This window comes from Zootoca vivipara, chromosome 11 (genome assembly GCF_965207765.1).
Source record: "Zootoca vivipara chromosome 11, rZooViv2.hap1.1, whole genome shotgun sequence".
In the NCBI taxonomy this organism is placed as follows: domain Eukaryota; kingdom Metazoa; phylum Chordata; class Lepidosauria; order Squamata; family Lacertidae; genus Zootoca; species Zootoca vivipara.
In genome coordinates, this window is record NC_142594.1 from 5525221 (window position 1) to 5550283 (window position 25063).

Sequence of the window (25063 nt, forward strand, 5' to 3'; positions counted from 1 at the left end):
CCAAAAGAAAGCCTTTATAAGGATATCTAGGTGAAGAGAAATACACCCCTACAAACATCCCTGTGTTGAAGTGCAATTCTTCACCGTTTGTGTGAAGCTTGTGACAACCTTTGAAATGTTTCTTGATGAGAAGATGGGCCATGGGTTATGGGTCATTGGTGTCCAGTACACAAGAACAATGAAGAACCGAGAATTGCATCCAATTACTTTTCTAATACATATATATATAAAGAAGGGAAGTATTTTCCATTATTCTAAATGATGGCCCAACGTTTAAGCAATTTGTGTCGAGCTTTTAGCAAAACTGTGAATGCTGGTGGATGACTTTTTCAAAAGGCCCACATCTAGGTCTATTCATAACGTGTGATCCTCTTTATCAGGTACACCTATGACCAACGCTACGGAAAGGCCCTTGAAATTTATCTCACACTGAGACATAAAGATGTTTTCCAGCTGATCCACAAACACAATCTTTTCAGCTCCATCAGGGACAAAATTGTTCTGCTAATGGAGTTTGATTCAGAGGTATGATGGCTTTAAAGTGGTGGGTTTTTTATATTTTTGGCTGTAAGAATTTTAGCAGAGAGGAAAAAATATTATTTAACCAAGTGAACTTCATATTTTGGATAAACTGATGTGTGAGAATGTCGACACCAAATGGCTGCATTGGTTATATTTTCACAAAACAATTTTTTACAGTGAGTTTGTTTTTACGCTAACACTTTTGGGGAAAAACATCTTTATTGTTTGACATTAAGGAAAAGAAAATGGTCATATAAACTTGGGGAAATCATATTTTGTGTGATCTGCATCCATAAATCTAGGTGGAAGAGCCAAATATAAACAGCAGGAATCCAGACATTGAGAAATTTGAAATAGGTCCTTTTTGAAGATCCCTATAACCTTCCCCCAAAAATATGTCACTTAATGAACCAAAGTGCTAATTGTTTGAAGAAACAGTTTTAATTTAGCACACATCACACATGTAGTGTAGATATTCTCGCCATTTCCCCTCCCCAATTTTCTGTTGGTTAATCTACTTGTGAAAGCTCTCCATTCTTTAACCTGTATTCAAAAAGTAAAGTTGTGTGCCTGGAAAAAACCCTCTTTGCTTTCAATCAATTGACCAAAAACTCTCAAGTGTTGGAAAAGCTTTGGGCAGGGAGTGTTAGAGGCACTGAGCATTGGAAGCTGCTTTCATTCATGTGACAGCAGCTGTTTCTCAAGTCTTAAGGCAGATGTAAGCATTTAAAATACGACCAACTCTGGGAGTATCTAGATGTTGTAGATTACAACTCCCATCACTGTTTCCTGGTTGAGCCATTCACTTCTCACTGCAATGAAAAGAGCAGAATAAGGAGTGTGCAGATCTGCAGCCCACTTTCTAAGGGTGAACATAGCCTTGGGATGAAAGCCACTAAAGATTGTGTTTAGTTTAATAGGAGTTTACACAGAGAATTTGCATTGTTACGGCTTTCACCTTTAATACGTGTTCTGTATGGGGCATCATTGATTATGCCAATATAGATCTGGCACCTGTGGCAGTCTTCCACTGCCAGCCAAATTCCGGAAAGCATTTTGCGTTCTCATCAAGCACCATCTGTCTTCGCTGGCCGCGGAAGCCCCACATACGCCGGGGCTTGTAGCCATAGACATTGTAATGCAACCAGCGAGCATCTCGTTCTTCCACCGACAGCCCTGCCCTCTCCTTCCCAACACACACTATAAACTGCATAGCCATTTTTGTTGTTCACAAGACAGAGTAAGTTCCTTCAAAATCTGTCTGTACACAGAACCGTGTTAAATTGTGATTTTACATATCTCTTATCTGCCGTGGACGTTTTGTTTGTTTTAGAAAGCAGTTGACATGCTTTTGGATAATGAAGACAAGATCTCTGTGAGTACAACCATTTCGTTATGTTATTGACCGACTCCTTCCTATCCCTCTCTGTGAGCAAGAGATTTGGCCCAGAAGCCAACTTTTCTTATCTTTCTGTATCTTATCTATTCCTCTTAGATTGATAAAGTGGTGGAAGAATTGAAAAACAGGCCTGAATTGCAGCATGTGGTAAGTGGCCGTTTAAGGTTTCCAGGCAGATTCCAGCAGGTGTGTTCCTGGGGCAACCGGAGGCACGAACTGATAAATATTTATCCTCAATGACAACTGAACAGGTCTCCAACTTCCAACAGCAAGGTTGCAATTGGCGTGGGGGAGAATACTTTCATAGCTGACGCTCAAAAGATGCTGGTTGCGGGGCGTGGGGGACATTTCATTAGTCACTTCAGTAAGGAACCACACTGAATAAAACAAATGGTTTGCCCACAAAATTTGTGCTCGCTAGGCCCTCTATAGCAGGCATGTCCAACAGGTAGATCGTGATCTACCGGTAGATCACTGGATGTCTGTGGTAGATCACTGCTAGATCACTGGCACCCAAAAAAAAGCTCACCCAAAATTTTCCTCCTCCCTAAAAGAAGCTGAACAACTATGACCTGAAGCCCTAAACAAAAATGGGCCTTCCTCCCTCCTAAATAAGCTCAACAAGTTTGACCTAAACCCCCCAAAACAGGGCTTCTCTTCCTTAAAAAAACTCAACAGCTTTGACCTGAACCCCCCAAAAGGGGGTAGATCACTCCCAGTTTTTAACTCTGTGAGTAGATCACAGTCTCTTGGGAGTTGGCCACCCCTGCTCTATAGCATTCAAACCAAGTGGGCTCCAAGAGTACTTCCATGCAGAACCCACAGGAGACCCACTGCCTTGTGAGGTAGGTGAGGAAGCACAAGGTCATTTGACTCAGGATGCCTTCCGAAAACAGGATAAGTGAGGCACCGGGCTTAGGGAAGGAGGCATGAGGCTCTGGCAGGGTCTTAGAGCCCTCCCTCCCTCTTCTCAAACTGGGAAAGTGCTAATTAGGCTTTCGGAAGGAGGTTGGAGGACTCTAGGACCCTGTCAGAGCCTCTCTCATAGAATCATAGAGTTGGAAGAGACCACAAGGGCCATCCAGTCCAACCCCCTGCCAAGCAGGAAACACCATCAAAGCATTCCTGACATATGCCTGTCAAGCCTCTGCATAAAGACCTCCAAAGAAGGAGACTCCACCACACTCCTTGGTAGCAAATTCCACTGCCGAACAGCTCTTACTGTCAGGAAGTTCTTCCTAATGTTTAGGTGGATTATCTCAGGTTTGCTGAGATAATCAGGGTACGGAGCCCTTGCTGGACAGGAGTGGAGGGTGAGAGGCGTGTTTAACTACCTTCCGCTGATTCCCCCTTGCAAATGCCAACCACTCCCATCTCCTCTGGCCGTTGGCTGTGCTGGCTGGGGGCTGATGGGAGTTGGAAGCAACCTCTTGAGTCCAGCATTCAAGCCACATTTGCAGCTAGATTTGCTCCTGGTTTCAGAGGAATAAAGTAGTGCCTGGAATGAGGTTATTTGTGAGAAGAATTGCTTGGGCTGGGGAAAGTTAAGCAGCTCTTTCCCACTATGGATAATTTGATGCAATCTCCCCACCACCACCACCACCACCATAAACACACAACCACTTCATTCCCCATGTCGGTGTCGGTCAGCAATGGTAGAGGGGTCTGTAACATCGGGACGCAATAGTATTTAACTCCCGTTTCCTTGGGGAATTGTGCTTCTGGAGCGCCTGTTTGGTACTATGGCCATATCATGGGTGTTTCTGTTTTTTCATTCTTCGGGTCGATTTCGTAGTACTTGCACAAGCTGTTCAAGAGAGACCATCACAAAGGACAGAAGTATCATGAGAAACAGATCAGTCTGTATGCTGAATATGACCGGCCAAATTTGCTTCCATTTCTCAGAGACAGCACTCATTGCCCTTTAGAAAAGGTGAGGAAAATCCTTTCCCCTTTCTTTTTCCTTGTTAAATAATAAAGATGTTGGTGTTTGGGGGGTGGGTCCCCCCTTTTTCCTTTCCCTCCTCCTTTTTCCAATTGCAAGGTTGTTGTTTTTCCATGTCTTTGTCACATTTGAGTTGATCTCAGCAAAACTATTACCGACTGTGGCTTTTCAGTTTGTAATTGTGACCCGACTTGTCCTGGCTACTCTGTATGTTACGCTGCCATCTGCTGGAAAGCATGGAAACCACATTGGTTTAGAGATCTTGACTTAAAGAGTACCGTGATGACTCAGAAATGTTTTTCATCCTCTTCTTAATTTTCATATTATTTGAGTTTTTAATATTTCATTTTTCCCCTGATTCTGTTCACTCTGCCAGATGTTTTTGTTACAATTATGACTGAGGCTTGGTGTTTGTTAGGTGAGTGTGGAATGAAATGCAGGAATATATCTGTCTGGGCAAGGGACATCTTTATTATTGTAGGGACAACCTAGGACATAGCTGCCAAGTCTCCCGTATTCCCCAGGAAACCCGTTTTTCCAGCCATTCCCAGCTGGAAAAACGGATTTTTTTTTCTTCCCGGTTTACTTACCGGCCGGGGGAGGCTCCTTCTGCGCATGTCTGGAGTCTCTGGACATGCGCAGAAGCGATTTCTGGCGCGGCGGCCATTTTGGAACTGTGTGGAGCATGCTCAGAAGCGACTTTCGATGCTACTCTGCCCAGTTCCAAAATGGCCGCAGCGCGACTTCCGGCGTGGCGGCCATTTTGGAACTGGGCAGAGCAGCATCGAAAGTCGCTTCTGAGCATGCTCCACCCAGTTCCAAAATGGCGGCAGCGCTACTTCCGGTCTGCCGATCCCTTATTTTTCCGGCAGGAACTTGGCAGGTATGACCTAGGAGCCTCACCCCAAGTCAGACCATTGGTCTTTCCAGTTCAGTACTGTCTACATATGGTGTTTCTCCAGCCCTGGGTCGCCAGCTGCTGTTGGACTACAACTCCCATCATCCTTAGCTATCAGGACCAGTGGTCAGGGATTATGGGAACTGTAGTCCAACAGCAGCTGGGGACCCAAGTATGAGAAACACAATGCCTGGCAGTTGCTCTGCAGGCCTTCAGGCAGGGGACAGACCTACCTGGAGATGCCAGGGATTGAACCTGGGGCCTTTCAGCATGCAGAACTGAAGCTATAATCCCAGTAATTAATCACATAGGCATGCAGCCCCTTTGCCCAAGAAGCTCATCCTACCGGTATTTCCACAACAGCCTCTTGAGGTGCACGAGGGATAGAGAGCGTCTGGCTCAATTATGCTGCACAGACTAGTATTAAACTGTGGAGTGTCACATTTCCTTTCCACATGTAGGAAGGGAAGCATTAGCTTCTGTACGTGGAGCTTGATTTAAAAAAATTCAGGAGATTCTGTAGTTATGAAATATACTTTGGAAAACCTTTATTTGGGGAACAATGCATGACACATGGTAGTGTTGTTCTTTAAGAAACTCAAGCAGATGTTGGCTGTAATTGCTTTTCTTTTATTCTTAGTCCAGATTTTTATAAATATTTACCGTTTCTGTTACATGAATTATGTGCCTTTAAAGAAAAGTACTTTGGGAGCACTGGTGATATTTTCAGGCTGTTATTCCACTGGACTGGGTGTGACTTATTTCTGAGTAAACAGCTATAGGGGCTGTGCTGCTAATTTACGGCAGAGACAGGCTGGTTGATAACTTAAGTTGTGGTTATAATTAATTTTCTCCTTTCGAAATCCCAGGCTCTTGAAATCTGTCAACAAAGAAACTTTGTAGAAGAGACAGTTTATCTTTTGAGTAAGTAGCTGGATTTTGATTAATAGCAATGACTTGGTGGGTTTGTTTTTATTAAAAGGCGACATCCACAGCTCATTATTTCGAGGAGCAGGTTCTTACATTGTATCCCTGCTGATCCTAAAAGCTCATGACCAAGCAAGGTGTCTTACCCTCCCCCCCAACCCAGAGATAGTAAAACCAATATTATGATCCCATACTGGTGTAAGCTCTAGGTAAAAAGGTAAAGGTACCCCTGACCATTAGGTCCAGTTGCGGATGACTCTGGGGTTGCAGTGCTCATCTCGCTCTATAGGCCGAGGGAGCCAGCGTTTGTCCGCAGACAGTTTTTACGGGTCATGTGGCCAGCATGACTAAGCCGCTTCTGGTGAAACCAAAGCAACGCACAGAAACGCCGTTTACCTTCCCGCCGGAGTGGTACCTATTTATCTACTTGCACTTTGACATGCTTTCGAACTGCTAGGTCGGCAGGAGCTGGGACCGAGCAGCAGGAGCTCACCCCGTCGTGGGGATTCAAACTGCCGACCTTCCGATCAGCAAGCCCTAGGCTCTGTGGTTTAACCCACAGCACCACCTGTGTCCCTAAGCTCTAGGTACCATCTATCAACTCAGACATAAAAGTCCTGCACTGGTTTTGAAAAATGCAGATTCTTAAGACTGTGGCAGATCTCTGCATGGAAGGATGTTGAGGTTCCTGCATTGCAGGGGGTTGGACTAGATGACCCTTGGGGGTCCTTTCCAACCCTTCAGATCCATGATTCCATGTCAGATTGTCACAGTCACCAGTGCCATGTATGTGCATGTCCTTGCTGCTCAATGATGGCCATGGCTGTTAAGGAGATGCTGTTGAGCCTGACCCTGTCCAGGGTCCTTTTGTCCTGCAGGGCAGTTCAGGTTAAAACCTTGCAGGGGCACATCCTAATTCTGAAATGGCCTGTGCTGTACCTTGTAAGTGCGTACTGAGCTTCCCAGCTCAATCCTATGCATGTTTTCTCAAGTCCCATTGACTTCAATGGGGCTTATTTCCTAGTACGTTGGTATAGGATTGCAACCTTAGTCTGTTCTCCCCCCTGCCCCCCCCCAAAAGGAGAAGTCTGGCTTTAGTTGTAGGATGAACCTGCATCTCTGGACACAATCACAAATGTAGCAAGCAACTATTAAGACATACACAGGACCCATGTATTTCAATGGGATTGAAATATATTGCTTTAATTTAGACATCTACTCATTCATGTTATTAAAATATAAGCCGTAAGTGGGAAATGTTTTAGACAATATAACAGAGGACATTGTTTTCCCCTAAACCCTGAGGCCTAGCTTAGCTTGGTGACGGTCGGCTGTTCTTTCACAATTCCTGCTTTGTCATTTCAGGCAGAATGGGCAATAGTCGAAGTGCTCTGAAGATGATCATGGAGGAATTATATGATGTGGATAAGGCTATTGAATTTGCTAAGGAGCAAGATGATGCAGAATTGTGGGAAGATCTCATCTTGTATTCCATTGACAAACCACGTAAGCAAAGTAGTCCTTGCTCAATTAATTTACTGTGTGTGTGTGTGTGTGTGTGTGTGTGTGTGTGTGAGAGAGAGAGAGAGAGAGAGAGAGAGAGAGAGAGAGAGAGATTTTAATTAAGTGTGAAGCAGTGAAAGAATATAATTTATCCCTCTACAGTAGAAAAACAATATAGTCAGATTGATTTGGGATTAATGCCAGCTTGCATGGGGCAGAAGTCTGAATTGCAATGTAATAATTGGAGTATTATAGCGTACTGAGGGGGGAAATGTCCTGTCATCCTGCCGCATCTGGCAACTGATAAGCATAAGTAATTACATTATTCCACAGCTGCTGGCGCATGTGCTGTTGGCTGACAAATTGAGTGAAATGCTAGCATGTTTTTCTATCTCTGCACTTCACTGCAAAGGTCTTCAAAAGTTGATTATTACACATCTTTGTTTCTTAAGTATTGTTTTAAATGAAAAGGCAGATGATAGGCCAACCAAGGGCACCTGTCCACAGGTGTGATGCCTTGGCTGAGCTGTGAGCTGCTTTGATGGAATGGCATTGTAATCAGCAAGAGTGTTCACAAACAGTCCAGCTCCCATGAGGAACATGAAAGGCCATTGCGGCTGGGGGGCAAGGCGGGGAATTCACCCCACAGTGTGTAGGAACAGAAGGACCTGTGTGAAGGCAGGTGGAAGCTGAGAAGAAAGAGGTGATTTATGAAAAAGTGGATGAGGTAGGAAAGCTAAGCGACAGGATCTAGATAGGATAGCTGAAGGTGGAGGCAGAGGAGCCGTGGACTGAGAAATAGTGATCTGGAGGAATCAAAGATGATGTAGAACAGGGGTGGCCAACTCCCAAGAGACTGCGATCTACTCGCAGAGTTAAAAACTGGCAGTGATCTACCCCCTTTTGGGGGGGTTCAGGTGAAGGTTGTTGAGCTTTTGGGGGAAGGAAAGCCCTGGTTTTGGGGTTCAGGGCTAAGTTATTGAGCTTTGTAGGGAGGAAGAAGGCCTGTTTGGGGGGAGCCAGTGATCTGCCAGTGATCTACCACAATTGCCCAGTGATCTACCGGTAGATCACGATCTATCTGTTGGACATGTCTGATGTAGAAGAATGTGGATACTTATAAAAAAGGGAGACAGGGGGAAGCATCACAAGGAAAGAGGCAAAGGCAACGCTGGAAAGTTTGCAGATCAGATGGTGTGTGAAATGCAGAGCCTTGTGTGAATTTAGGGATGGAGCATGGAAAGGTCTGATGGAAAGAGGAGGCAGGAAGGTTGTCAGCATCATTGTTTGCCACAAAGATAATTGAGAGTCCCAGGGACTGCAAGAAGATCAAACCTATCCATTCTGAAGGAAATCAGCCCTGAGTGCTCACTGGAAGGACAGATCCTGAAGCTGAGGCTCCAATACTTTGGCCACCCCATGAGAAGAGAAGACTCCCTGCAATAGTCCCTGATGTTGGGAAAGATTGAGGGCACAAGGAGAAGTGGACAACATAGGACAAGATGGTTGGACAGTGTTCTCGAAGCTACCAACATGAGTCTGACCAAACTGCGGGAGGCAGTGGAAGACAGGAGTGCCTGGTGTGCTCTGGTCCATGGGGTCACGAAGAGTCGGACACGACTAAACAACAACAACAAAATGAGGCCCTGTTACTGGTGCTTGTAGAACCAAGAAATAGTTCAGTAGAATATCTCAAGTTTATTGCAACTTGTTTATATGGTACGCGGCCTTTATTTCTATGCATAGCTTTATAAAATGTAAATTTGAAAACTAGGCCTCTTGCTAGTGAGATCTCTCCCACTTTAGATGTGCCAGCATACTGTTTCCTTTTCCTTTTCCTTTTTTTGAGAGCAGTACATGCAGTTAAGAGACTAGGCCTGTCTCCGAAGAAAGGCAGTTCAACAGTATGTTTAGGTTTCAGGTTACACAAACCCCCTTTTGTGTTTCTACAGCTTTTATTACCGGCTTGTTAAATAACATTGGGACCCACGTTGACCCCATCCTCCTGATCCATCGCATTAAGGAAGGCATGGAGATTCCAAACCTGAGAGATTCACTGGTAAAAATTCTCCAGGATTATAACTTACAGGTAACATTTACTGCTTTTCAGTGATCATTCTTCTCATTCCACCATCAGGCATGAAGAATAGAGGAAGATCAGTAATTTTAAAGGAATAGAATCAAGCTAAAAGAAAAATCATGCTATGAAGGTTTCTTGTGCTGTAATGCTGAACCATTTTTTATATAAAAAATGCTGCTGCTGTTACTACTTTTGTGATGTGACCATTCTCATAACACAGCCTCACAAAAACTTTCTGTGGCCTCCCTGTTTACTGTGGCTGAGGTAGTGACTTTGTGAATTCAAGGCAGAGCTACTTTCCCCACCTAGATCAAAGGTCAGCGCACCACTGAAGGGTATCCCCATCTCTTCTCAACCACTTGACAGCAGGATGGGGACCGAGTCTGTGCAGCTGCTATTTTGTAGTTGATGGCAGCACAAGTGGATTATGTCCCATGTTTTGGTGGGGCATCAGTGGATCTCAGCACGCACCCCCACCCCCCGCACCCCCGCTTCCTAATCTTTAATTCCAGGACATTTGGGGTATTTCCTTCCTCGCCACAATCCTCCTGAAAATGGTCTATTTTATTTAGAATGCTCATCCTGCTCTGTAAACCCACAAGTCTCTCAAAGTGGCTTACACATACCTGCCAAGTTCCAGCCCGAGAAATAAGGGACCGGACCGGAAGTAGCAGACCGGAAGTAGCGCTGCCGCCATTTTGGAACTGGGCGGAGCATGCTCAGAAGTGACTTTTGATGCTGCTGTGCCCAGTTCCAAAATGGCCGTCGCACCAGAAGTCGCGCTGCAGCCATTTTGGAACTGGGCAGAGCAGCATCAAAAGTCGCTTCTGAGCATGCTCCGCCCAGTTCCAAAATGGCCGTCGCACCAGAATAAACCGGGGGGAAACAAAAAAATCCATTTTTTCGGCTGGAGACAGCTGGAAAAACGGGGGTTTCCCGGGGAATACAGGAGATTTGGCAGCTATGGGCTTACAAAGGATTTGCACAACACAGTTGCATTCAAGAAGACTTGCACCTATATTCAAAAGAACACAGCACTGGGTTTTTTCAGGACAGCCTCCCCCCCCCCCCAATAGTCGTTCTTGATATTTCCCCCAACCTCTGCTTAAAAACCTCCACCACCTCCCGAGGGAGTCTGTTCCACTGTCAAACACAGCGCTTACCGTCCAAAAGCTTCTCCTGATGTTTAGCTGGAATCTCCTTTTTTGTAACCGTCTTATATCTGTGCATCTGGTTCTTCCTGCCTAAGTGCAGAGCCTTACATTTATCCCTATTGAAGTTCATTTTGTTATTTTGGGCCCAATCTGTTACGGTCATCTTGAATCCTGATTCTGTCTTCTGCAGCATTATAAAGACATTGAACAAGGAGGGGCCCAATGCACAGATGATCAATGTAATTCCAAATCATAGCTATGGCCCAGGTGATATTGTTACCCAGACTTGCTTTGCTTTAAGCCCTGTGCCTCTGGGGCTCGCTACTGTGTTTAGAGAAGCAGCATGAAGATCTATGAATTTAGCAATGCCGTTGTCATCTTTGGTGGGAATGATTTAAGTCTGCCTAATAATGATGGCAGTGCTATGAGTTGAAGGCGTTCCAATATTCATGGCAGGGCAAGACAGAGTTGTCTGTCTGGAATTAAATAGAAAGTAAGTTAAAGCTGCATTCTAAAAGTGCTTGTAGTTTATATCTCGCTCTTCAATGAGATGAATATTAAATCATAAATAAAGGAGACTACTGACAGCCGCAGTTTAATTTATATAGCCATAAAATGGTGCATTCTCTTAAAGTGGAGCCACTCGTGCATCAAAAGTGACACATGCCTGGGAGCAGTGTTTAGCTAGAAGAGAATAAATTGCTGTTCCACTGGCAGTGTTTTCTTATTATAATTAAATCACAATTGGAACTCTGACAAGCCTGCCAGAATGAGCAAGATTACATTGAAATTTAGGCAATAAAACAGTAATTTCCTAATGTCGACTCCTGACTATATATATAGATATATATGAGAGAGAAGTATCCTGTATTTTCAGCACCTGTGCTTTGGAAAGCTTTTGGGCGAAATCAATATTTTGCTTTCACATATAGATTAAAAACAAAAACAAAAAAATGGCCATTTACCCAGGGTCAGCTGTAGGATTTTTCAGTACCGGGGCATGTTAAGTTTTGCATCTCTCTCCATCCCGGCTCTGCTTCCCAAATCAACCAGGGCCATCAACACAGCCCCCAAGCCCCCACCTTCTTCTCTAGCCCTGGCTTCCCTGCCTAGTCCTGTCCTTTCTGTTGCTGAATTCCAAGCTGGCAGTTTTGCTAACAGAAGAAGGGAAGTGTGTGTGTGTGTGTGTGTGTGTGTGTGTGTGTGTGTGTTTTATCTTGTGGTTAGCACCCAATTTCAAGGTGCTTATTCTACCACCACACACACATGAACACTTGCACACACATAACCATGGATATTTATTTATTTTATAACAAATACTTGTATGTCGTTATTCATAATTTAAAAAAAACACACAGAGTGGTTTGCAACAGTTATACATAAAGCCAAAAAGAGAGCCAGTGTAGTGTAGTGGTTAAGAGCGGTAGACTCGTAATCTGGGGAACCAGGTTCGCTTCTCCACTCCTCCACCTGCAGCTGCTGGGTGACCTTGGGCCAGTCACACTTCTCTGAAGTCTCTCAGCCCCACTCACCTCACAGAGTGTCTGTTGTGGGGGAGGAAGGGAAAGGAGAATGTTAGCCGCTTTGAGACTCCCTCGGGTAGTGATAAAGCGGAATATCAAATCCAAACTCTTCTTCTTCTCAAATAAAATTTTTAAAATCAGAAATCAGATAACTGTTATTACAGACTTCCCCAGCTGCAAAGGCAGAGAAGGCCTTTATTTGACATGTTGGCATCCCACCTTTCTTCCAAGTTGGGATTCAAGGCCTTTTAAAAGCATCCTTTTCAAATATGAAGTAAGAAAAACAAACCAGTGGTGAAAGTACAACAAAACACATTTAGAACCAGCATTAAAATTCTGTTGTGGGCAGTATCATCACTTTTCTGCCTTGCTCAGACCACACCTGGAATACTGCGTCCAATTCTGGGTGCCACAATTTAAGAAGGATGTGGACACGCTGGAAGGTGTGCAGAGGATGGAGACTAAGATGATCAAGGGTCTGGAAACCAAGCCTTATGAGGAGCAGTTGAAGGAGCTGGGTGTGTTTAGCTTCAATTCTGACAAGGCCCTACACTAGAGAATGGGCAAGAACCAGGTCTGGCCAGTCACAGCTTCATATTAGCCCCAACATGTCAGTATGGGACCAGCCACTAGCAGAGGTGCCCCTATGTGTGTGGATTTTGGAAATCAAAATGCACAGAAGTAATATCCAGAATTAAAGCTGCCCCGTCAGTTAAGATCCAATTAGAGAAATGTAGCAATTAAACAGATAACACTAGTGTAAAAGATTTGTCCCTTGAGGCTACACCTCATAGATCAGATTGAAAAAGTGATTACTGGCCATTGCCAAGGGGCCCAGAAATCACTTTTTATGTTTTCAACTCAGATCCTTTTGACTGAGGGTGGCAACCTGGCAGGCTGTATACAGCCCCCAAGACATTCATTCCCAGTGGCTCTTTACCTCCTGTTGGTCTCACAGTCTTGCCTGGGTAATTTATTGTTGTGCCACATCTATGCCACACGAGGAGATGGAATAAATGCAGGGTGAGATCTGCAGTGGTGCTTCCTATAGCTTTGTACCAATGAAACATTTAGTAACTGATCTCTAACGTGTTCTCACGACCAGCCGAAACATAAAGCTACATGATGTGCTCAAAGTGTTTTGTCTACAGGGAGTGCCATAGCATATCCCCCCCCCCTTGCATTTATTGCTCCCCACTCCTCCTCACTTCTTGCTGACACTTTGAAGGTGAGCTTTCATGTCTGTGTGGGTCTGTGTCCGTGTGTCTCCCCATCACAGCTGAGTCTGTGCTTTCATTTTGCAGTGACTTCCGAGTTGATGCATTGCATTCTTCCCCACAGAGAGTCCCTTCACAGTCAATATTTCTGGGCATTTTAAAGGGACGCAAGGCAGAGCATGGGTCTGCCTTTTGCAAAAGAGGCTCTGTTTGTTGCCCTCCGATCAATATGAAGATAACAACCTGGAACATTTTACATTTCCACCTCTCTGGGGCCAGCGCACACAGCAAGGGCAAATTGCATCCTACTGGGTTCTGTTTTAAAACCAGTTTGCAAAAGTTGGCCAAGTGGCCACTAGGAGGCGTGTCACCACCTGCTTAGCCCATGATTACAGCTCTGCCTGAAGGCAATGTTAGTTCAGTGAAGTGGGGCTTTTTTGTTGGAGAGGGGCTGTGACTGTTCCCTGTGAGATCCTGCTTTATTTAGCTCATCCAGATGGTTGGTATCTTTCGGGAGCTGACAAAGCAAAGCATTTGCTACTTCAGCTTCCAGGGAGTAGCATCCAAAACGACACCTCTGCTGTGCTCATCCTTTAGGCCTTGTGCACTCCAAGTCAGTCCAAGGGGATCCTACAGAGCCGTCTCAAGCCGGTCGGGCACCGTGGCGCGGAGATCGCTCCGGCGCCCCCACCCTGGTGGGCGCGCGCAGCATGGCTTCCGTGCGGCTTCGCCACGCAGCGCCCTCCTGCCAGCCCGCTGCCCTGGCACCCCGCACCACCGAGACTACCCCTAGAGCCGGGCCTGGGATGCTATGGGGGGTACGAGAGAGAAAGCGACCATGGCAGTTCAAAAGGGAGGGGAGAGGAGTTGTGTCCTTGACGGCTGATCTGCTTGCACAACAGACTTCCACTGGCACAATGGAACAACTTCTCCTTCCTTTCCCCACCCCACAAACCCCACCCACAGAATCCGCCCCTCCTTATCAGATTTACGGGGTGCATGGGGAGATGAGAGGAAGTCCTGTTGCGTGAGTGGAGCTCCGGGCAGCGTTGAGGACAGTCCTGCGTAGAAAACAAACACAAGACATGCAACACAAGCTGAATAATATTAATAAAAGGCTCATTGATTTCTGGCACATCTAACCCTGTCCAGTTGTACCTGCCTTTTGCAAGTAGTCTGGAACATTGGTCACACTGCCAGTGGAAGTGGCTTGGTTCCTGCGATTCACGAGATGAAGAGCTCCGCGTGACTTTTTTCTCTTTTACTGGCTTAATTTTTCACTTTTCATTTTCATATTATTCTTTGGAACAGCTTGTGGTGCATCTGTTAGGGTGGAACAGTCCCACTCATGGAGTCCCCGTCCCCCCGCTTTGCAATACAAAGCTCTGTGTTAGGTCCTCTAAGAAGTAGCTTTGACAAGGGACACAGGGCCTGTTGTGGTTACCAAATCATTTTGTTACTGTCCAAAGTCCAGAAGGGTTGCTGTTAAATATTGTGATCAAGCATGTGAAAATTTACTGGGAAAGGACTATTTTAAGGAAATTATCCCATCCAATAGCTGCAGGTGCCCATAGCAGGGCACTAGGATAACTGATCTATAATTTTGATTACTACATTTTGAGGCTCCAGGTGAGTCATTACCAAAAAGCTTTACTAGTAGGAGAATGGACCTTGGCATCAAAGAATAATGTAAAACATGTAATTTCAACTTCTGCATAACATGAGAGTGAAAACCAGCTGAAGCATTGTCACAGTGTTGCATCCACTTGTGCCTTAGATTTTGCTCCGGGAGGGGTGCAAGAAGATTCTTGTTGCTGACTCACTTTCCTTGCTGAAAAAGATGCACCGAACACAGATGAGAGGAGTCCTTGTGGATGGTATGTTCAACACATCTCTGGAAATTTCTGAAGCATAATAGTTTCCATTGCTCACATCCAAACTTTTGGGATAACTTCCATTTTATTACGTTATTGACATATCCTAAAACAGTGTTTCTCAACCAGTGTGCCTCCAGATGTTTTGGGACTACAACTCCCATCATTCCTGACCACTGGTCTTGCTAGCTAGGGATGATGAGAGTTGTAGTCCCAAAACATCTGGAGGCACACTGGTTGAGAAACACTGTCCTAAAATGTAGGTTGCAGTATGTGGTTCTTAAATCTTTATTGGACTTTTTACTGTGGGATTACATTTATTAGTAACAAAACACATGACAGAAAACATCTAAATACCTGTGCAAATTTTGTATTATCTTATTTAGCTTGCAAAATAGTTTTTAGGGCATATTAAAGGTACCAAGTTCTTATCCTCATGGAGTAGCAATTATTGGGCATTGTGGAGAGTCTCTTTTTTAAATATTACCTATACATAGTGTGAGGGACAAGGGATACAGGGAAGTCCCTCCCATCTTAAGTTCCAGCCCATCCCCAAGCGCTGGAGAGAGCAAGGAGAGCTCTGCCTCCAGCGGAGAGTCAGGAAGTAGTGTCCGAGGCTCAGGCAAGGTTGCGGAGCCCATGCCCCAGGTGGGACAGGAAGATGGGAGCAGGGGGGGAAGGCCAATTCCCCCAACTCCGGAATTGCGACGCAAACGTAGGGGGAAGAGGTTGGGTCTTCCAAAGCTTCTATGCTGGAGGAAAACGTGCCAATCGCCATTCGGAGGTTCTGACACCTCACCTTAAGGATGTATATTAACCGCTCTGAACACTGTAAATAATCAGCACTTAATAAAAACCTAAAAAGACCATGCTGGAGTCGTTACTCTAGAGTAGCCACATCAGGCCCTCTGACACATAGGGACCCAGGTGGGGCTGTGGGTTAAACCACAGAGTCTAGGGCTTGCTGATCAGAAGGTCGGCGGTTCGAATCCCTGGAACGGGGTGAGCTCCTGTTGCTCGGTCCCAGCTCTTGCCCACCTAGCAGTTCGAAAGCACATCAAAGTGCAAGTAGATAAATAGGGACCGCTCCGGCGGGAAGGTAAACGGCATTTCCGTGCACTGCTCTGGTTCGCCAGAAGCAGCTTTGTCATGCTGGCCACATGACCCAGAAGCTGTCTGCGGACAAACGCCGGCTCCCTCGGCCTATAGAGCGAGATGAGCTCCGCAACCCCAGAGTAGGACACGACTGGACCTGATGGTCAGGGGCCCCTTTACCTTTACCTTTATACATTGGCAACTTTTGCCTGTAACACTAAACCCAAACTATGGTTTAGCATTAATGTGTAAGGTTCCCACAAAAGAGGTTGTAGCTGCTTTGCTCCTCTATTCCGTCTGCTGTGAGCTGAGCCATGGTTTGGCTTGGTTTGTCATCTGAACCTGGACTAAATGATTTATCTCACTCCAGACCATAGCTGCCAAGTTTTCCCTTTTCTCCCGAGGAAGCCTATTCAGCATAAGGGAAAATCCCTTAAAAAAAGGGATAACTTGGCAGCTATGCTCCAGACCCACCACAATCCACAGCTTGTTTTTAGGTAAACAGTTTGTGGTTGGTTTGCTTGAGACAAACCATAAGCCCAGTGGGAGGTTGGGGGGCTGTACAGCAACTACAGTCTTCTCTCTGGGAACCCTTGTTCATTCTTGCTAAGCCATGGGACCCTTGTTCATTCTTGCTAAGCTGGGACATGGGTGGCACTGTGGTCTAAACCACTGAGCCTAGGGCTTGCCGATCAGAAGGTCGACGGTTCAAATCCCCGCGACGAGGTGAGCTCCCGTTGCAACCCCAGAGTCGTTCGTGACTGGACTTAACTGTCAGGGGTCCTTTACCTTTACCTTTCTAAGCCATAGTTTGGCTTAGCATTGTGTGCAAACCATCTCATTGTGTGCAAACCTGCCTGAGATAGGTGATATAACATTATTCAGATAAATTGTGTTGACTTGTGTAACTCTTTCTTTTCTTACAGAGGAGAATATATGTGAAACATGCCTTTCCCCTATACTGCCTACAGGTGGGATATTTTATGTCCAAAATACAAAGCCCCCCAGAGAGAAGATCCCTGGCTGTTAGGGTGCTCTGAAAGGGTGGTGGTTGTGGAAGATAGAGACCAGTCCTCAGGGGCCTGTCCTCCAACTCCTTTCCCCTTTGCACCACCTTTGATGGTGTTGGTATGAAACCACTTCCGTTGGGATTTCCTGCGACCCTGTACTAATTTACCTGGGCATCTAATTTACCTGGGTATCTATTTTACCTGGGCATCAGGGATGGTGTGGCCTGTTTAGCTACCTGAGGTGAAAAGGGAAGCTGCCACTCTGCATAGCATCCCTCACCTGGGTCATGTGGCGGTGGGAGGTTCAGGCAAGGTTCCTTGCAGAGTTCTCGTGAGATTTGGGGAGATCTTCCCAGAAGCCACTGTTGGTCCTGCCTCTGCTTCTCCACCAGCAGCAGGGCACCCATGAAGCCTGAGGTGGCTTCTTCAGCTCATTGGTAAGCTGGCCCTGCTTGGCATGCACTACAATATGCCACATACAGTAGCCACGTCTGTGGTTTTTCTTCCTACGCAGCTTCCCCGGAAGGGACAAACTAGGTTGCTCCAGGGAGTAGAGGAATCAGCCTCTATATCCTTTGCTGCTAGGTTTTCTTCTGATTCGCTTAAACCAGGGGGGGTGGGATCCAAGAATTGAAGGTTTATTTCACAACAGATGCTAAGAACAGGGTGTTTTTTTTAATGCAGTATGATTCATGCCCCGCATCTGTTTATGTATGTACAGCAGAATGTTGCGGATATGCTTATGACCGTCTCCAGAAATGCAGCTGTTTTATTTTAAGGAAGTGTTGGGTACTCATGGAAAGCCAGTTTTGCACTTGAATTAGAGAGCCCTGGGTTCAAATCTCCACTTGAACATGAAGCTCTTTCCTGAAGCATAGCCAGTCGAGCACTGTGTTTCTAAGAGCATGGAAACATTAAAAGACGTGGTCTTTTTTATTTTATTATTTTAACGTGGTCAGTGTAAGGTCATGTGATGTCACCATAAAAAGGTAGGAAACCCAAAATTAATTTGCCTGCCTTGTGAAAAGTGTGTGTGTGTGTACACAACACCCTTTTCAAAATATCCTTGGATGCTGCTGCTTAATAAGCTGCCATATATTGAGGTAACATCTCTCTTGGTGCTTTTTATAGCCTTCAGCTCATGTATTTTGCTAATACATCATGTATTTTTCCTCTCTTCTCTTGCCAGATGCATCTAAATCTTTCAGCGTAACAGTGTTTCACTGCAGGCATATGTTCCACAAAGAGTGTTTTCCTGAACTTAGCACAGTAAGTAACCAGCTTAATCTCTGTGAATTCTATAAATTGCTATAGTCAAAGACAAAAGGACAAATAAGTTATTTTTGCCGTCTGCTGAGCAGGGCAAGCATTTATCAAGGATTATAAAATAATTATAGTAATTGTTCTTAGCTGGATCTCAGTAGGTGTTTAATACCAAAATATTGAGCCCATCCAAATAACCTCTTCCGCCCCTTCGCCTTACAGCACCACAGGTTTTAAAAACTGCTTCCATTAGCAAGAAACTGTGGTCTCCACTCAGCCAGATATTTAATGTAACTTTGATATCAAAGGGGAAACATTCAACTTGATTCTGACAAAAAGGAAGCAATACTTCCTTTTTATTGCAAAGATAAAGAACAATAATCATTTCGATATGAAAAAAACGAATTCCCATGCCCTACAAATACCCCAGAGATGCATTTTAAATAAAAGTACATATTCTACTCATGTAAAAACATGCTGATTCCCGTACTGTCCATGGGCCAGATTTAGAAGGCGATTGGGCCGGATTCGGCGCCACCCCCGGCCTTAGTTTCCCTACCCATGCCTAGGGGTCAGCAAACTTTTTCAGCAGGGGGCTGGTCCACTGTCCCTCAGACCTTGTGTGGGGGCCAGACTATATTTTTTAAAAAAATATGAACGAATTCCTATGCCCCGCAAATAACCCAGAGATGCATTTAAAATAAAAGGACACATTCTACTCATGTAAAAACATGCTGATTCCCGGACCATCCGCGGGCCGGATGTAGAAGGCGATTGGGCCACACCCGGCCCCCGGGCCTTATTCTGGGGACCCCTGCCTTAACCTGTAGAACGAACTCTTATGCTACATAACAAAGTCAAAATAATTGGCAAGTGATTGAAGACATGGTATTTGGGTTGCAATCCTAGACACACAATGACAAGCCCCAACCAGTTAGCAGGGGTGTGGTGACCCCCTTGTCTGTTATACTCCTAGGGGAACCTCTGGAGTTTATAAAAGGTTAGGAAGCTGACAGAAAGTACCAACTTGTCTCAGAACTCAGGTATTAAGACCTGAGCTGTAACACCTCGGCAATTAGTTTAAGGAACTGAAGTGAATATAAACTCCGCATTCACCATCTTGCTGAGAAGCCTGTAACATCCATCGGAGAGAGAGTTTACTGTTTTTTGAAATAATTCTATCTCATGACACATCTTGTTTTACCGATTTTGTTGTAAAATTAAATCTTTTCCATAAGTTCCAATGTGCTAGAGTTTTATTTTATTTTATTTTATTGGTGCACTGTTCCTGGAGGTGCTGCAAAACCAGGTTGATGCATGGAGTGGCCGGACGATCTCTTATTTCAGTTTACTAAACTGAGATCATATTGAGTGAACAGGACAGCTCACATCATAAAGCAAAAGAATAAAATCCAAATTTCACAATAGCAATTTAATCTAAAAGCCAGCGATAAAATAGTGAAATACAGTGGTACCTCGGTTTAAGTACACAATTGGTTCCGGAAGTCTGTACTTAACCTGAAGCGAATTTTCCCATTGAAAGTACGTAATGGAAAGTGGATTAATCCGTTCCAGAAGGGTCCGTGGAGTACTTAAACTGAAAGTACTCAAACCGAAGCGTACTTAAACTGAGGTATGACTGTATTAAAACAAGAAAGTAGAGCAAAACAGAATGTGTGAACTGAGTTTTCTATAAGGCAGCAGTAGCAGCAACGTATATCTTTTTAAAAATTGTATTTACTTAACTGCCATAATCTTCTTTTTATGTGGCATGTAAGCATTATATAAATCCCTAAAAAATAATACGCTCCATATTGCACAGATAGGTTAGCATCTAAATAACTGTGTATTATTAAGGGATCATTGGACTTAACAGTTCTCAAACAAAAGCCACCATAGAGGCCAACTCCCAACAAAACATTTATGGGGTGTGTTGTGATCAATTATGCAGGGCGGAGCTTACCTGGGACACACACCCCCCAATATTTTATTCAAGTTGGCACTACTGGAAGCCACTATGCCACACGGTAAACCACTTCCAAAACTAGGGTGTTATATGGCATGGGAGGCTGATGTTCAAAGAATATTAATATGATATTGCAGGGACGTCTAGCTCCCAATAGACTGTGATCTACTCATAGTGTAAAAAAACTGGCAGTGATCTACCCATTGTCATTGGATGGATCAAAGTTGTTGAGCTTTTTTGGGGATGGCAAGGTGGCTGAGCTTTTTTTAGGGAGCAAATGAAATGGAACTTAATCTGATGGCCCACTTTTTTGCTAGGAAGCAAAAGTTGCTGACCTTTTTCAGGAAAGCCAAAGTTGTAGAGCTTTTTGTAGGAAAGGCAAAGTTCTTGAGCTTTCTTTGGGAAGCCAAGGTTGTAGAGCTTTTTTAGGAAGCCAGCGTTGTTGAGCTTTTTTGGGGAAGCCAAAGTTATTGAGCTTTTGGGGGGGGGAGTAGATCACTGAGGGGCCAGAGATCTACCAGTAACGATCTACAGGTGAAACTCGGAAATTTAGAATATTGTCAAAAAGTGCAATTATTTCAGTAATGCAACTTAAAAGGTGAAACCAATATATGAGATAGATGCATGACATGCAAAGCAAGATATGTCAAGCCTTTATTTGTTGAAATTGTAATTATTTGTCGTTAGGGTCAATTATAAATAGAATGTAATTAATGAAATGTAATAGCGATGTTTATTTTTGTATTATTGTAACTATTTGTTTTATTACTGTGGAATTTCCAAAAGAAAGCATTTGTAACAATTAAAAGAAAAATAAAAAATAATAAGTTGCATTGCTGAAATGAATGCACTTTTCGACGATATTCTAATTTTCCAAGTTTCACCTGTACCTGTTGGACGCGCCTGTGATATAGTATTGCTTTTTACAGCCACCAACTTGGGTGGCTTTGAAAGAGGGTCAGACAAATCCATGGAGAATAAGGCCATGGGGGAAATGCTCAAAATCGCACTACAGTGGAACCTCGGTTTATGAACACCTCGGTTTATGAATTTTCGGTTTACGAATGCCACGGACCCATCTGGAACGGATTAATTCACTTTCCATTACTTTCAATGGGAAAGTTTGCTTCAGTTTATGAACGCTTCAGTTTATAAACAGACTTCCGGAACCAATTACACCCATGCTTCGGGTTAAGTACGCTTCAGGTTGAGTACTCCGCGGACTCGTCTGGAACGGATTAATCCACTTTCCATTACTTTCAATGGGAAAGTTCGCTTCAGTTTAAGTACTCCGCGGACTGTCTGGAACAGATTAATCCACTTTGCATTACTTTCAATGGGAAAGTTTGCTTCAGTTTATGAACAGACTTCCGGAACCAATTGTGTTCATAAACCGAGGTACCACTGTACTTGCTCTTAGGCATAGCTCTTTGGATCTTAGCCATAGCCTATTTGTTTTCGGCCATGTGTATGTATTTTGGCACAAATGTGCCTGGAAATAATATACAATAGATTTACAAAACCAATACTGTTTTATTTTTGTTTTCAGGATTCGTCGGTACACTTCTGTAACATCTGCAGTGCTAAACACAGAGGTCCAGGCAGTGCCATCTTGGAGATGAAAAAATAATAACATTTGGCATGTTGAGAGCTTATATTCTTCTATGTGTGACTACTTTAATGTGGCTCACTGGAGCGGTGCTTCATTGTCAATGCCTGCTACACAGTGTGTGTATATGTATGTAACTTTGGCTGTGGTTGTAGCAAGAGGGACTCTTTCAATCATCCAGCTCACTGATATTTCCTATGTGGATTTCAAGTGCCGGCAGCCAGGAAGTAATCAATGTGTTCCCTAATATACCATTGTGCAGTTCAGATGCGGTCCCCTGTATGCTTGCTTAATCTCTACTAATGAATGACAAGTAAACCTAAGTGGGAAAGTAATTGAGTCGATACGGTCTGTTTACAAAGTTAAAGCCTGTCAACGGGCTCGAAGTCGTAGCTGAAATGGCAGTTTGATCTTTGTACACGAGCGCATGAACTCTTTGGGGCTCCACATTCAGGAACATGTACATGCATTGCCTGACCAAGATTGTGTCTTCATCTGTACCTTATCCTTTTATTCAGGGGACCTCAAAACAGTTGTAATTCTAAGATGTGAAGCATGCCAGAAGATGGTAAGACTTTAAAAAACAACAACCTGCCAATGGAGACCAGGGTTCTACCTACTTTGAGCATCCTATTTACAACACAAGCCAACCAAATGCCCCAGAAAGCTGACAAACACGACATGAAGGCACAGCCCTCCCCTGTAGTTTGTTTCCAACACCTGTTGTTCATAGGTATACTGCCTCTGGACTGGGAGGTTCCACTTAAATCTGTCCATCTATTTGCCACGGTGGCTCATATCTTTTCTGAATTTTTCTAGGCTGCCAGTCGCTAAGCAGTCACCAAGCACTTCCATCTCTGCACCAGAGGTGGTACCCCATCCCCTAAACACCCAATACCCAATTGGATGCAGTTGGTGGGTGGAAAATATATGATGTGCATAATGTCTGTTGCAGGAGATCTTTGTAAACACATTGGGGGGAAGGCGCAGACAGCTCCAAGGATCCCTTTCATGTCACCCCATATTTAGTGGGTTCTGTGCGCACCCCAGTTCTTGGCCCTTGCATGCATTCACATGAACCAGATAGTTGCCGCAAGCAGAAGGCAAACAGCATCTGCTTCAAAGTGTGCAGTGGCTCACTTCTTTGCCATGATGCCATAACGAAGCGAAAAGCTGGCGCCCTTTTCTCCAGAGGCTCTAGATTTGCAGTAGCTACATGAATGTGCTACGAAATGTTCTCTGCTCGTCTCCCACCCCCTGGCTGCTAAACAGGTTTCATAGACCATAGCATCCTGTTAGTAAAATAAAACAAATGAAATGGGGAGAATGAAACTGTCTTTAAGTACATGTAACCACATTGTTTTCCTGTGCCTCTTGCTGTTTAAACCTAAGTCTTTCTGACCCATATATTAGTACCATCATCTGGATTACATAATCCCAGATGTTTGCATATTGTTTCGTGTGCTCATCTGTCCTCTCTGAACTATATTGTGCTATATGATGGAGTCACAGCTTTAAAAAAAGAGGAGGAAGATTAAATCCTAGTAAAAGCTTACTTTAGCCTCATTTTGTGGATCTGTATGATTGCAATAATATATGTTTCCATAGCATCTACATGGATCCTATACAAAAATCAGTAGTGAGAAGAAAAATTTCCGTCAGTTCTTGGCATGACTAATGCTTTTGTCTGGCTTTTGTCCATTGTAATGGTTCTCTTTATAAGTGAGCATGGTGTGTGAACGATCTTATCTGCTGCAAATAGGACCTGGTTTTAGGCATATTACACTGTTTCACTACTGTCAGAGGGTCATCGTGGCTACTCTAGAGTAACTCCGCCTGAGTCCAGTTTGTCTTCAAAGACGTTTATTGTGCTATTTATTTACAGTGTAGAGACAGCTTAAAACATGACCTCTCATCCTGAATCAGAATCTGGCAATGGCATACGTCTGTTCCTATGCCAGCAAAGTAGTCTGGGCACCCCAAACGCCGCCCCCTTGACCTGCGTTGCAGCGCTCTCCTTACTTCTTGTGCCGGAAGAAGTGATGCCCTTTCAGCTTCCTCCCTAAGCGGACGGTGCCCTGGCTCTGCAACATCCTTGAGCAGCTGCCTGTATCCACCCCTGAGCTTTCCCATTGTTCCTCCCTCTGATTTCTCTCCTCATCTGAGTCTCCCCCTCCCCCTCTGGCTGCTTCAGAACCACTGGTGCTCTCTGTACTTGATGAGGTGGATGTCAGGATGATGGGGGCAGGCTCCCTGTAGGGAGTCACCCTTACATCCACGGTTTCTGTAATTGCCCTTTTTAGTTAATAGCTGTAGCTTGCAGCTTTATATACCGTATTTTCCCATGTATAAGACGATGCTTTTTGCTAAAAAATATTAGGCAAAAATTGGGTGTCCTCTTATACACGGGTAGTGAATGCAGAGGGGGGGCGTGCGATTAATGGCAGGAGCAAGCAGGAGATTGGCTGCGGCAATCAGAAAGGTGAGTGGCGGCTATGGCGAGGCGGGCAGGCAATTGACGGCAAGTGGGCGGGTGGGCTGTTGGTGGCGGCGAGCGGGTGGGCTGTTGGTGACTGTGGCGAGGTGTGCAATCGGCAGTGGCTGTGGCAAGTGATCCACAGTGGCGGGCAGGCGGGTGAGCGATTGGTGGAAGTGACCTCCCCCACCCCACCCCCCAAAAGCTAAACAACTTAATTTCTTAATTTCAGGTTAAAACAATAGGGGTCGTCTTATACACACGGGTGTCTTATACAGGGGAAAATACGGTATGTTAGGGCAGTGGTTTTCAAACAATGAATCTCAAGTCACAGGTTTCTGTGACTGCACTCCTGTGATATGTAGCTGGGTGTAAGTTCCTTGAACTTAGTGGGATTTATTTCTGAGTCGTCTTGCATAGCATTTGGTTGTACAGTGCTAAGTCCTCTTGCCACGTTCAATTTTGCAAACTTTCCCCCTAGAGGTAAATTCAATTCAAATTAAGTAAGAGGCAGAAATAATTCTTCCCCCACCCCATAAGGCCAGTACACTTGGAATGAAAATTTAAAGGCATGTCAATTATGTAGACTTTAATCTATTTCC

General features: G+C 44.6%; 1 protein-coding gene across 1 annotated transcript in view; it reads left to right on the top strand.

Annotated features, from left to right (window-relative positions):
- Positions 1–23551, top strand: part of VPS41 (VPS41 subunit of HOPS complex) — a 113989-nt gene extending 90438 nt beyond the window's left edge. The window contains exons 19-29 of the mRNA XM_060280561.2: positions 381–525; positions 1856–1897; positions 2018–2068; positions 3717–3854; positions 5634–5688; positions 7057–7197; positions 9147–9283; positions 14946–15045; positions 17064–17108; positions 18337–18416; positions 21926–23551. Of these exons, the coding sequence (XP_060136544.1) occupies positions 381–525; positions 1856–1897; positions 2018–2068; positions 3717–3854; positions 5634–5688; positions 7057–7197; positions 9147–9283; positions 14946–15045; positions 17064–17108; positions 18337–18416; positions 21926–22006 (1015 nt within the window). The 3' untranslated portion in view covers positions 22007–23551. The remainder of the gene's footprint in view (positions 1–380; positions 526–1855; positions 1898–2017; positions 2069–3716; positions 3855–5633; positions 5689–7056; positions 7198–9146; positions 9284–14945; positions 15046–17063; positions 17109–18336; positions 18417–21925) is intronic.
- The last annotated feature ends 1512 nt before the right edge of the window (positions 23552–25063 follow it).